The sequence below is a fragment of the Dama dama genome, chromosome 8 (assembly GCF_033118175.1).
Source record: "Dama dama isolate Ldn47 chromosome 8, ASM3311817v1, whole genome shotgun sequence".
Classification (NCBI taxonomy): domain Eukaryota; kingdom Metazoa; phylum Chordata; class Mammalia; order Artiodactyla; family Cervidae; genus Dama; species Dama dama.
The window spans coordinates 4,106,183-4,118,015 of record NC_083688.1 but is presented as its reverse complement, the minus strand read 5'-3'; the positions used below and the strand labels follow the sequence as shown (position 1 = coordinate 4,118,015).

Here is an 11,833-nt window from a genome sequence, read left to right as displayed (position 1 = left end):
TAAAATTAAAGTCTTTTAATTTAAAGTAATATACACACATGGTTTGAAAAAGACTACCAGTATATAGAGATACACTCATCAGGACAAGCAAACAATCTGCTGTTCCAACTCCCCCTAAGCCCAGAAGCATGCTATTTTGCCCGTATGGCTATTTCTTGTCTTCCTTCAGAGCTCTAACATCTCCTGATTTGACAGACTGAGCTATTTAAGGCTCAAAGCTGATCATGTCACACACATGCACATAAACACACACCCCTACACACCCATCTGAAACTGAGAGCTGCCTTTTGGAACAAGGTCAACTCCTTAACGGGGTGAACCAGGCCCTCCTGCTGCCTTTGTCTGCTTTTCTCTTTTCTTTTCTTTTCTTTGTCCACGTGCCTTTTCAATTTTTACACCTTTTAAAAAAATGACTTTATTTATTTGTTTTTGGCTCTACTGGGTCTGTGTTGCTGTGAGTGCTCTCCGGCTGCGGCACTTGGGCTTTTCATGGTGGTGGTGGTTCTGGTTGTGGGGCGCGGGCTCCAGGATGCAGTCTTCTGGAGTTGCGGTTCCTGGACTCCAGAGCACAGGCTCAATAGTTGTGACATAGACTTAGTTGCTCCGCTGCGTATGGGATCTTCCCTGACTCTATCAAACCTGTCTCCTGCATTGGCAGGCCGATGCTTTACTACTGAGCCACCAGTTCAGTTCAGTTCAGTCGTTCAGTCGTGTCCGACTCTATGTGACACCATGAACCGCAGCACGCCAGGCCTCCCTGTCCATCACCAACTCCTGGAGTCTACCCAAACCCATGTCCATTGAGTTGGTGATGCCATCCAACCATCTCATCTCTGTCGTCCCCTTCTCCTCCTGACCTCAATCTTTCCCAGCATCAGGGTCTTTTCAAATGAGTTAGCTCTTCGCATGAGGTGGCCAAAGTACTGGAGTTTCAGTTTCAGCATCAGTCCTTCCAATGAACACCCAGAACTGATCTCCTTTAGCATGTACTGGTTGGATCTCCTTGCAGTCCAAGGGACTCTCAAAGTCTTCTCCAATACCACAGTTCAAAAGCATCAATTCTAAGCCAGAAAGATAAAGAACATTACAGCATACTGACACATGTATATGGAATTTAGAAAGGTGATAACGATAACCCTATATGCAGAACAGAAAAAGAGACACAGAAATACAGAACAGACTTTTGAACTTTGTGGGAGAATGTGAGGGTGGGATATTTCAAAAGAACAGCATGTATACTATCTATGGTGAAACAGATCACCAGCCCAGGTGGGATGCACGAGACAAGTGCTCCGGCCTGGTGCACTGGGAAGACCCAGAGGAATCGGGTGGAGAGGGAGGTGGGAGGGGGGATCGGGATTGGGAATACATGTAAATCCATGGCTGATTCATATCAATGTATGACAAAACCCACTGGAAAAAAAAAATAATAATAAAAATTAAAAAAACAAAACAAACAAACAAAACAAAACAAAACAAAACAAAAAAAAAACAAAAGCATCAATTCTTTGGCACTCAGCTTTCTTTATTGTCCAACTCTCACATCCATACATGACCACTGGAAAAACCATAGCATTGACTAGACAGACCTTTGACCACAGTCAAAGTCATTACTTTGTTGGCAAAGTAATGTCTCTGCTTTTTAATATGCTGTCTAGGTTGGTCATAACTTTCCTTCCAAGGAGTCTTTTAATTTCATGGCTGCAGTCACCATCTGCAGTGATTTTGGAGCCAAGAAAAATAAAGTAAGCCACTGTTTCCCCATCTATTTGCCATGAAGTGATGGGACGGATGCCATGATCTTAGTTTTCTGAATGCTGAGCTTTAAGCCAACTTTTTCACTCTCCTCTTTCACTTTCATCAAGAGACTCTTTAGTTCTTCTTCACTTTCTGCCATAAGGGTGGTGTCATCTGCATATCTGAGGTTATTGATATTTCTCCTGGCAATCTTGATTCCAGTTTGTGCTTCCTCCAGCCCAGTGTTTCTCATGATGTACTCTGCATAGAAGTTAAATAAGCAGGGTGACAATATACAGCCTTAACATACTCCTTTTCCTATTTGAAACCAGTCTGTTGCTCCATGTCCAGTTCTAACTATTGCTTCCTGACCTGCATACAGGTTTCTCAAGAGGCAGGTCAGGTGGTCTGGTATTCCTATCTCTTGAAGAATTTTCCACAGTTTATTGTGATCCACACAGTCAATGGCTTTGGCATAGTCAATAAAGCAGAAGTAGATGTTTTTCTGGAACTCTCTTGCTTTTTCAATGATCCAGCGGATGTCGGCAATTTGATCTCTGGTTCCTCTGCCTTTTCTAAAACCAGCTTGAACATCTGGAAGTTCACGGTTCACGTATTGCTGAAGCCTGGCTTGGAGAATTTTGAGCATTACTTTACTAGCGTGTGAGATGAGTACAATTGTGTGGTAGTTTGAGCATTCTTTGGCATTGCCTTTCTTTGGGATTGGAATGAAAACTGACCTTTTCTAGTCCTGTGGCCACTGCTGAGTTTTCCAAATTTACTGGCATATTGAGTGCAGCACTTTAACAACATCATCTTTCAGGATTTGAAATAGCTCAACTGGAATTCCATCACCTCCACTAGCTTTGTTCGTAGTGAGGCATCCTAACCACTTGACTTCACATTCCAGGATGTCTGGCTGATTATCTGGTTCATGAAGCTCTTTTTTGTATAGCTCTTCTGTGTATTCTTGCCACCTCTTCTTAATATCATTTGCTTCTGTTAGGTCCACACCGTTTCTGTCCTTTATTGAGCCCATCTTTGCATGAAATGTTCCCTTGCTATCTCTAATTTTCTTGAAGAGATCTCTAGTTTTTCCCATTCTATTGTTTTCCTCTATTTCTTTGCATTGATCGCTGAGGAAGGCTTTCTTATCTCTCCTTGCTATTCTTTGGAACTCTGCATTCAAATGGATATATCTTTCCTTCTCTCCTTTGCTTTTCACTTCCCTTCTTTTCACAGCTATTTGTAAGGCCTCCTCAGACAGCCATTTTGCTTTTTTGCATTTCTTCTTCTTGGGGATGGTCTTGATCCCTGTCTCCTGTACAATGTCACGAACCTGTGTCCATAGTTCATCAGGCACTCTGTCTATCAGGTCTAGTCCCTTAAATCTACTTCTCACTTCCACTGTATAGTCATAGTCACAGTCATATTGATTCAGGTCATACCTGAATGGTCTCATGGTTTTCTCCACTTTCTTCAATTTCAGTCTGAATTTGGCAATAAGGAGTTCATGATGTGAGCCACAGTCAGCTCCCAGTCTTGTTCTTGCTGACTGTATAAAGCTTCCCCATCTTTGGCTGCAAAGAATATAATCAATCTGATTTTGGTGTCGACCATCTGGTGATGTCCATGTGTAGACTCTAAGCCCCAAATTTTACATCTTTAGAGTGACACCCACCCCATGCCAGTATCCATGCCTTTGTGGAATCCCCTCCTCTTGACTGTGGGCTGGACTTCAGGGACATCTTCTAAGGCATAGAATTTGGCAAAGTGATGGGATATTACCTTTGCAATCAGGCTACTGAAAAACTCTGGCTTCTCTCTGGCTCCCCCTCATGCTTCTTCTGGGGGAAGCCAGTTGCCGTGCTGTGACTTGCCCTGTCGAGCAGCTCATGTCACAAGGAAATAAATAGTAACAGCAACAGCCTGTAGGAGTCCTGCCAACAGCCACACATGTTAGCTTTGAAGCTGATCCTTCCCCAGTGGAGCCTTCAGATGAGCCTGCAGCCCCAGTGATGCCTTAACTGCAGTCTTGTATGAGACTTTGAGATGACCCAGTTCACCCCAGACTCCTGACCTGCAGGAACTGTGTGATAATAAATTTCTGTTGTCCCAAGCTGCTAAATTTTGGCATAATTTGTTACACAGCCATAGGTAGCTAGCACAATAATTATGACATTTTCTTTTCTGTTTAGTTGTAGAGCTTTTAATTTGTCCTCCCTTAACGTCCCCTTCCCATACCCCTCAACAACTATCAACAGACTAAGCATTCCTTCCAAGTATTTTCTGTGTTCATATAATCCAATAAAAAATATTATATATGTGTGAGACTTACTGGACTTCCCAGGTAGTGCTAGCAGTAAAGAACCCACCTGCCAATGCAGGTTAGATGTAAGAGATGTGGATTTGATCCCTGGGTCAGGAAGATTCTCTGGAGGAGGGCACAGCAACCTACCTTCTTGCCTGGACAATCCCATGGACAGTGGAGCCTGGCGGGCTGCAGTCCATAGGGTCACGCAGAGACACAACTGAAGTGCTTAGCATGCACCCATGCTGCTGCTGCTGCTGCTAAGTCACTTCAGTCGTGTCTGACTCTGCGACCCCATAGACATCAGCCCACCAGCTCCCCCGTCCCTGGGATTCTCCAGGCAAGAACACGAGTGGGTTGCCATTTCCTTCTCCAACGGGTGAAAGTGAAAAGTGAAAGTGAAGTTGCTCTGACTCTTAGCGACCCCATGGACCGCAGCCTACCAGGCTCCTCTGTCCATGGGATTTTCCAGGCAAGAGTACTAGAGTGGGGTGCCATTGCCTTCTCCCATGCACTCACGCATGTGAGACTTATTAGGCCATTCCATTATTTATTCTTGAACAGCATTTTCTGGCTTCATTTCAGACACAGGCACCCAAAGTGCCCCTGGCATCTGTGAATCATATTTGTTCCCTCCTCCCTGCCAAAAGGAAATCCAAAAGAATCTTGTAGTTTACATAAGCAGTTAGCAGCAGCTGGCAAGAGCAGCAGAGATATACATGCTTCTATTTATGTCCATGGGAATCTGGGACTTAGCTTTAGGGTCCTAAAAAACACAGACAGCCTTAAACAATGGAACACGTGCTGCTCTGAAATCACAGCCCCCAGAACAGCAGGACTACAAAATGCAAGTGCTTTTATTTAAAACAAACATCCCAGCCTCTCTGCAGCCAAATGAGTGTCATTCTTCCAAGGGGACATTGTTCGAATCATTTTTGGAATCCTTCTTTGCAAAGTGCCATCCCCAAAAAACTGTCTTCCACGAAACCGGTCCCTGGTGCCTGAAAGGTTGGGAACCGCTGACTTAGATGTCTTTCCCACAGGCAGACAGAGCCCTGTGAGGACAGCGATTTTATATCTTTACTGCTGCAACCCCAGGGTGTGGCCCCAGCCCTACAACACAGTAGGAACTCAATTAAAAAATTATTAAACAAGTGTAAAAGCCTGTTTGCAAAAATCACATCCATCTGCAAAGGACCCAGATTTGTCACTCTTCACAAGAGGAATAGCTGGCATGTATCAAGAGCTTATTGCGGACCCAGCACTGGGCTCTCAATAAGGCCTCTTTCCTTTGATCCATAGACAATGCTGTTCCCTGGGAACTGTCACCGCTGATTTACAGATGAGGAAATTGAGACTCAGGGTAATGAAATCACACAGTTTGGCCGCCACATGGTTCGGAGGCTGTTTAACTCCATTATGCCATACCATCTTTTTTGTTGTTGTTGTTAAACGAAAAAGAAATACTTTGGGAATTTAAAAAATCCAGATATGTACAACGGAAAATAACCCACTACTCTAGACTCCCACTGATCAGAATTTTAACTGATGTTAATGTCTTGGCCCGTTTTCTTCCTGCTTTTTCTTTCTTCACTTCTCCTGGTTGAGAACATCCAGAAGAGTGTGCTGAAGTTCTCAGCAACCATTTCTAGAGAAAGGCAGGGTGCAGTTTTGCATCACATAGAATGTTGGAAATACTACTTTTCTGTCTCTTGAGATGGCAGCAGGTAAGTCTGGGTGGGTAATGGAAAAGCCAGTCTTATCAGACAGTAGGGCTTCCTAGGTGGCGCTAGTGGTAAAGAACTAGCTTGTCAATATAGGCAGGTGTATGAGACACAGGTTTGATCCCTGAATCAGGAAGATCCCCTGGAGGAGGGCATGGCAGCCCACTCCAGTATTCTTGCCTGGAGAATCCCACAGACAGAGGAGCCTGGTGGGCTACAGTCCATGGGGTCACAAAGAGTCGGACACAGTGGAAATGACTTAGCACGCACGCACCAGTAATCCCTGCAGATGCTCTGATCTCAAAAGAAAGGACTCCCAGGGAAGGGGAGAAAGAGGAAACCCATGCTCTACTGTTACCCCAGCCACAAAGACTGGCCCCGAGGCCAGCTCCTCCAGGGAGGACACCTAGAGCTGCCAGCCCCCTTTACAGAGCCAGCTCAGCTCCTTCCCTTTTCAGCCCTCACCTTCCTAATTGCACCAAGGAAACAGACAGTTCCCTATCTGACCCTCTTCACTCCCCAGAAGGCAGCGTGCTGCCCCCTGCGCTTGCTACCAGCTTAGATCGCAGTGTATATTTCTGAGCCCGAGTCCTGTTTACACCTCTCTATCAGATTGCAAATTCCTCAGAGGCAAAGACTGTTTCTTATACATCTTTCTCTGCAGTATTCGGCATATAGAAAAGACTCAGTAAATAAAGGCAGCCAGACATCAGCTGCGGAAAAAGTGGAAAAAGACTCAGAGTCAGACCTGGTTCAGATTCCAGGTCTGCTATATCACAGCACATGGCAAAGAGCAGGCACTGTTTCTAGATCCTAGGGGTGAAGGAGTCTTCGGGCCTAGAAAAGAAAACAACAGTCTCAAAGGCCCTTGCTGAATCATCTAACTTCGGAGAGAACAAAACAGAACTTTAGGTTCCGCCCTGAAGCTCCAGGCCGGTTGCATCTATCTGGGACTTTTTTTTTTTTTTTAAACTATCTGGGACTTATCACCCCCTACACAGAAACCTTCCACCCCCTACACCTGCCCAGAAGACTTATCACCCCCTGCCCAACTACAAATGCCATCTCAACTAGAGAATACCCAAAACATCCCGCCTGATTAACGTTTCCCTTATCGCTTCCGCAAACCTCTCTATAAATATGGAGTCTCCCTGATCCCTCTCGGCACTCAGCCTGGTCGACTGTCGCCCCTCCTTGCCTGAATAAAGGTAACCTACTTCCGTTGAGGTCGTCTTTCCTTTTCTGCCTCGGCCCGAACTATACCTTACAAGGGGGAGTGATGGGACCTGGATTTTGGTTTAAACTTTGCTGTGGTCTGAAAGCAAGTTACTCAACCTCGCTGAGGCCCAGGGCCCCCAACTGTAAGAAGGGGGAGATAGCTACTTTACTGAGTTGTTGAGTACTTTAAATACAAAATAATCCAGGTAAAATCACTGGACACACAGCAGGTTCTCAAAGAGATGTTTGCTCTGCCATCTAAACAAACAGCCCTTCCCTACCTTTATACTTGGGGGGTGACAGCATCCAGGGCCCGGGTCTGACTTAGCCCAGAACAGACTCTAGAAATGGCCGTTCGCAGTAAGACCCAGCCCAGCAGAACCCCATTGGAAGAAGGCAGGGACAAGAGATCTAAAAACTCAGCTCTCCACACCAGCTACACAGATCCAAGATGTCTGGTTCTGTTCCTGGCAGGGAGAGTCCAGGTCTTTCTATTTAATATAAAGACTACCCTTCCTGAGAGCTACAGCAAGGATTGAGATGGAGCGAAAAGCCTCTCTCAAAAGTTTTGTGATGTTTATCATTAGAAAAGTCACCCAGAGCAGGACAGAACCTTGGGAAGACAGATGGGGAAGCAGTCCAGACTAGGTTGGAATTTGAAAGAAGGCCCACGGGAAGGAGAGAGAGGGACAGGGTGCCCTGAGTTCCGGGGAGGACGAGACGGGTTGCAAGGAGAGGCCGGAAGGGCAACCCGGTATCACTTCGTAGAAACCTGGTGCTCGAGAGTTAATTGGAAAAATCGTCTCTGCCCAGTGCCCGGCGGGTTGGGGCCCGTTCAGCAGGTGTCCCCAGGTCTGTGAGAATGTCTTCATGAAGTCCTCCGGGTGGTTGTCCCCTTAGCCCGTGTAGGAACGCAGGGGCTCCCGGGCGGAGGGTGCTCTCCACCCCTCACTGGATTTTCTGCAGGTCCTCGGGCCCGAAAGAGTCAGGCAGCAGCTCCTGGACCGTCCGGACAACATACGTGCCGTCCAGTTTGGTCATGTAGACAGCCCAGTCGGTGCCAAACTGGAAGAGAGGCAAAGCCAGCGTGAGGGAGGCAGTGGGGCTGAGGGGGGAAGGCGGCCCTGGTTTGAGTCTGGCCTGGGTTGAGTGCCTCCTACTGTCTAATGTGCCTCCCCGTGTCTCAGTTTTCTCACCTGTAAAATGGGAATGATAATAATCATACCTGGTTCATAGGGCCTGAGGGAGGAGCCAGTGAAAGATGGCATAAGCAGTTAGCATAGAGCTTGGCATATTGCTAAGGGACAGTAAATGCTCTGTTCTGTGATTAGGACTCACCAACACTTTGGCCACCTGATATGAAGATCTGACTCACTGGAAAAGACACTGAAGCTGGCAAAGGTTGAAGGCAAAAGGTGAAGAGGGTGGCAGAGGATGAAATGGCTAGATAGCATCTCCAACTCAATGGACATGAGTTTGAGCAAACTCTGGGAGATAGTGAAGGACAGGGAAGCCTGGCGTGCTGCAGTCCATGGGGTCACAAAAAGGCTGATGTGATTTAGCAACTGAACAACAGTAGGACTTTATAAGAACAATATCTAACCCCTGGGGCCAGATCCCCTCCTGTTGTGACAAATAACAACCCATATCTTCTTCCCCTGGGGCCTCTCGATAACTCCTGAGAACCTGGAGAGGTTGCATGCCTGCCTCATCACACACTGTACAATGGACATGCAGGATTTCATCATCTGCCCTTTGAGGTAGGGGGATATTATTCCCATTTTACTGATAAGGAGACTGAGGCTTTGCAGAGTAACATGGGGGCAAATGATGAAACTCTTTGGTGTCTTGAGCTGTGAAATGATTTTAGAGACAAAAGACTTATCAGGCAGGAAGATAGGTGTCCTGGGTGGAGAGTTAAATCAGCAGTGTAATGGAGAGTATCCTGGGGAGCTGGAGTCAACAGCCTGAGGCTCTACCTGGCCAGATGCCATGAGCACTGGAGGCAATGGGTGGAAAGGGCCTGCACGTAGTAAATACCCAGTGGAAGCCATTTTTAGCGACAACTAGAGGTTCCTGGTGATGGCTCAGGCCTGCAGCCTGCTGTTGATACTTCGGCCTGAATCACCAAATTATTACCAGGCACAATCCGTCTTTTTAAAGCTAATGTTTTAAGGAAGGAAATTTTTCTGCTTGGCGGCCTCTGCCTGAGGGTGTGGGTGAAAGTTGAGCAGAGGCAAGTTTAAGCGCCAGGCCTTCAGCCCCCAAGCTTCAGATCTTATTATTTGCATTTTGGTTTCCGTTTTGCTTCTCTCTCCTTCAGCTTTTCCATTTGCTGTCTCTCATTTGCCAACATCTGATCTGCGTGGAGAAAACAGCCTTGAGCAATTAGACGCCGGCAGGGTCTGGGGAGTCAGGGAGCTGGCATCCTCATGTGCTTGCTGTCTGTGGCCTGGGACACGCTGTGGTGCTGGGCGGCCATTTGCGCCCCTCTAACGGGGGTGGTGAATGAAGTCCCTAATGTGAATTCAGAGCCTTCCTGGTGGCATTTTTCATCTAGATTTGGGAAATGAGTCCTGCTAACTGTGCCTGATTTGCAGGCCTGGCGAGCAGCAGGAGGATGAAGATGTCTGTGTGTTCCAGAGATGCTAGGAACCCCTCAAAGTGCAACAGCAAAGCCGAAACACCCCCCACCTCCCCCCAAATTCCAGCAGCTTCCAAAGCAGAAGCCCCCTTGGAACAAGCTACTCCGATTCTGCACAGCATCACTTTATCTCCACTGTGGCTAAAAATAATTTGTCTCTTTTGTAGGGCCTTAAAGGGAGCAAGGGGGCTGGCGGGGAGTGTGGGCTTTGTTGTCGGCCGGAATGGCTATAGTGAGTGCCAGCTTGCCACTGACCGGCTGGCTGTGTGTCCTTCAGCAGGTCACTTGCTTCTGTGACGAATGGGGATAACGACCCACAATTCCCTCCATGCGGGGCGTGGGGATTAAATGAGATGCTGTATTCAGAGGGGTCGAGGATGTCTCATCAGAGCTCAAGGCCTGGGGACTCTTCAAATTGGTGGCTCTAGCCTTTGGGGGCTCTGGTGGGCACAGGCCCCTTTGAGGGTCCACCAGAGCCACTGACATCCCTCTTCCTTAAATGTACCTATACACATCATGAACCTCACTGAGCCCAGATTCAGAAGAAAGGACCGAATCCAGCCCCTTGGTTTTTAGAATTGAAGAAAGTGAAGCCTTCCAACCAAGATCTTTGTAAAAAGTACATCAGATCCTTTGAATCCCTCCCTAAAAACAGCCACTGAATTCCCTTTATTCTTTTCTTCCCCCAACTTTAGTTTTAATATCATAAAATATACATTCAATTTATCATTTTAACCATTTTTAAGTGTACAATTCAGTTCCCTTTACTCCTGGAGTGAAATATACCCTCTATCCACGGCCTACTAGACCCTGTGTGATGGGCCCCTGACCACCTCTCAGTCTTCACCAACTACTACCCCCAAGCCCTGCCCCGGTGTTCTAGCCTCTTTGACTTTCATACTGTTCATGCAACTCACCAAGTGTGTAAGCATTAAAACTTGCTGCTTCCTCCACCTGCAAATCTCGAGACCTTGGTCTGTCTCATCTTTTCTCATTATTTATATCTCTGCTCAAATGTTATCTTCAAAGAGAGGCCCTTCCCGGCCATCTAAAAGCAGGGGTTGGCAAACTTTTTCCCATAAAGGGCCAGATAGTAAATATTTTAGGCCTTGCGGACCATTAGGTCCATGTTGTAATTCCTCTCTCTCCCTGGTAGGACCTGAGCAGCCAGAGGGAACGTGTGAATTGGTGGGTGTGGATGCATGCCAGTAACACTATTTACCACAACAAGCAGAAGTCTGGATTCCCCTGCGGGCTGTTGTTTGCTGACCTTTGACTCTGACCTAGAGTCAGCTCCACCTCGGTCACTCTCAACTCCTTTCTTCTGCATTTTTTTTCTCTGTAGCCCTCATCACTCTCAGCAACTCTGACTGTTGATTTATTTTGCTCCTTATTTGTCTGACTTCTACACTAGACTATAATGTCTGTGAGTGTAGGGCCTGGCCTGTCTTTTTACCACTGTCTCGCCAGAGCAAGGTCAATGCCTAGCGCAGGGCAGACACTCAGTAAGTATTTGCTGAATGAAAGAATAATTTCCAGTGATTCATGCAAGTTTGGGAAGGTGTTAGGAGTCAGCCAACCCAGCTAACAGGACAGTCGTTGTGTCTCTTCGCTTGGCCTGGCTTGGGTGCCAGGGCCTGGAAGAGCAGGGAAGAGCAGGGGGAAATCCATTCCAGAAAGAAAGGGAAGTTGCTTACCTCTCTCATGACCTGCCTGCAAGCCCCACAGGGTGAGATAAAATCGTCTTGCAAGTCACTGGGGAAGCAGAGACACAAAAACATGGATCAGTCTCTTTGGAAACATGAGAATGACTGCTTAAATTCAGGAGTCCTGCCTGCCTGCAGATTAAGTCAAATCCCTCCAGGCAGTTCCTGGTTTACAGATGAGACGCGTCCTAGAGGCTGAGAAGAAGTGGACAGAACTTTCCACGCTTGCAAAGGGCAAGACCATGGGTAGGACCATTCTTTTCATTAGTGTGTTCACTGAATGTTTAGTGAACACTTACTATCACCCACAACCCAGGGACAAAGGTTAAGGAGAATTTGTCTCTGGCCTTCAGCCCAGTGGGTGACAAAGAAAACTAGATGAGTTATCATTTCAAACAAAATGCAGTAAGAACACACGGTAAGCAGGAGATGATCCTCGACTAGGGAGGGAGAGTATTTCATGGAGGAGGTGGCATTGACCTGGTCCTTTGAG

At 46.8% G+C, this 11,833-nt stretch overlaps 1 protein-coding gene across 1 annotated transcript in view; it reads right to left on the bottom strand.

Moving 5' to 3' along the window:
- CDA (cytidine deaminase) overlaps nt 1-11,833 on the bottom strand; it is a 28,433-nt gene continuing 16,600 nt past the window's right edge. Inside the window, exons 3-4 of the mRNA XM_061148079.1 lie at nt 11,332-11,389; nt 1-8,055 (exon numbers count right to left, since the gene is read on the bottom strand). Coding sequence (XP_061004062.1) covers nt 7,939-8,055; nt 11,332-11,389 — 175 coding nt within the window. The 3' untranslated portion in view covers nt 1-7,938. The remainder of the gene's footprint in view (nt 8,056-11,331; nt 11,390-11,833) is intronic.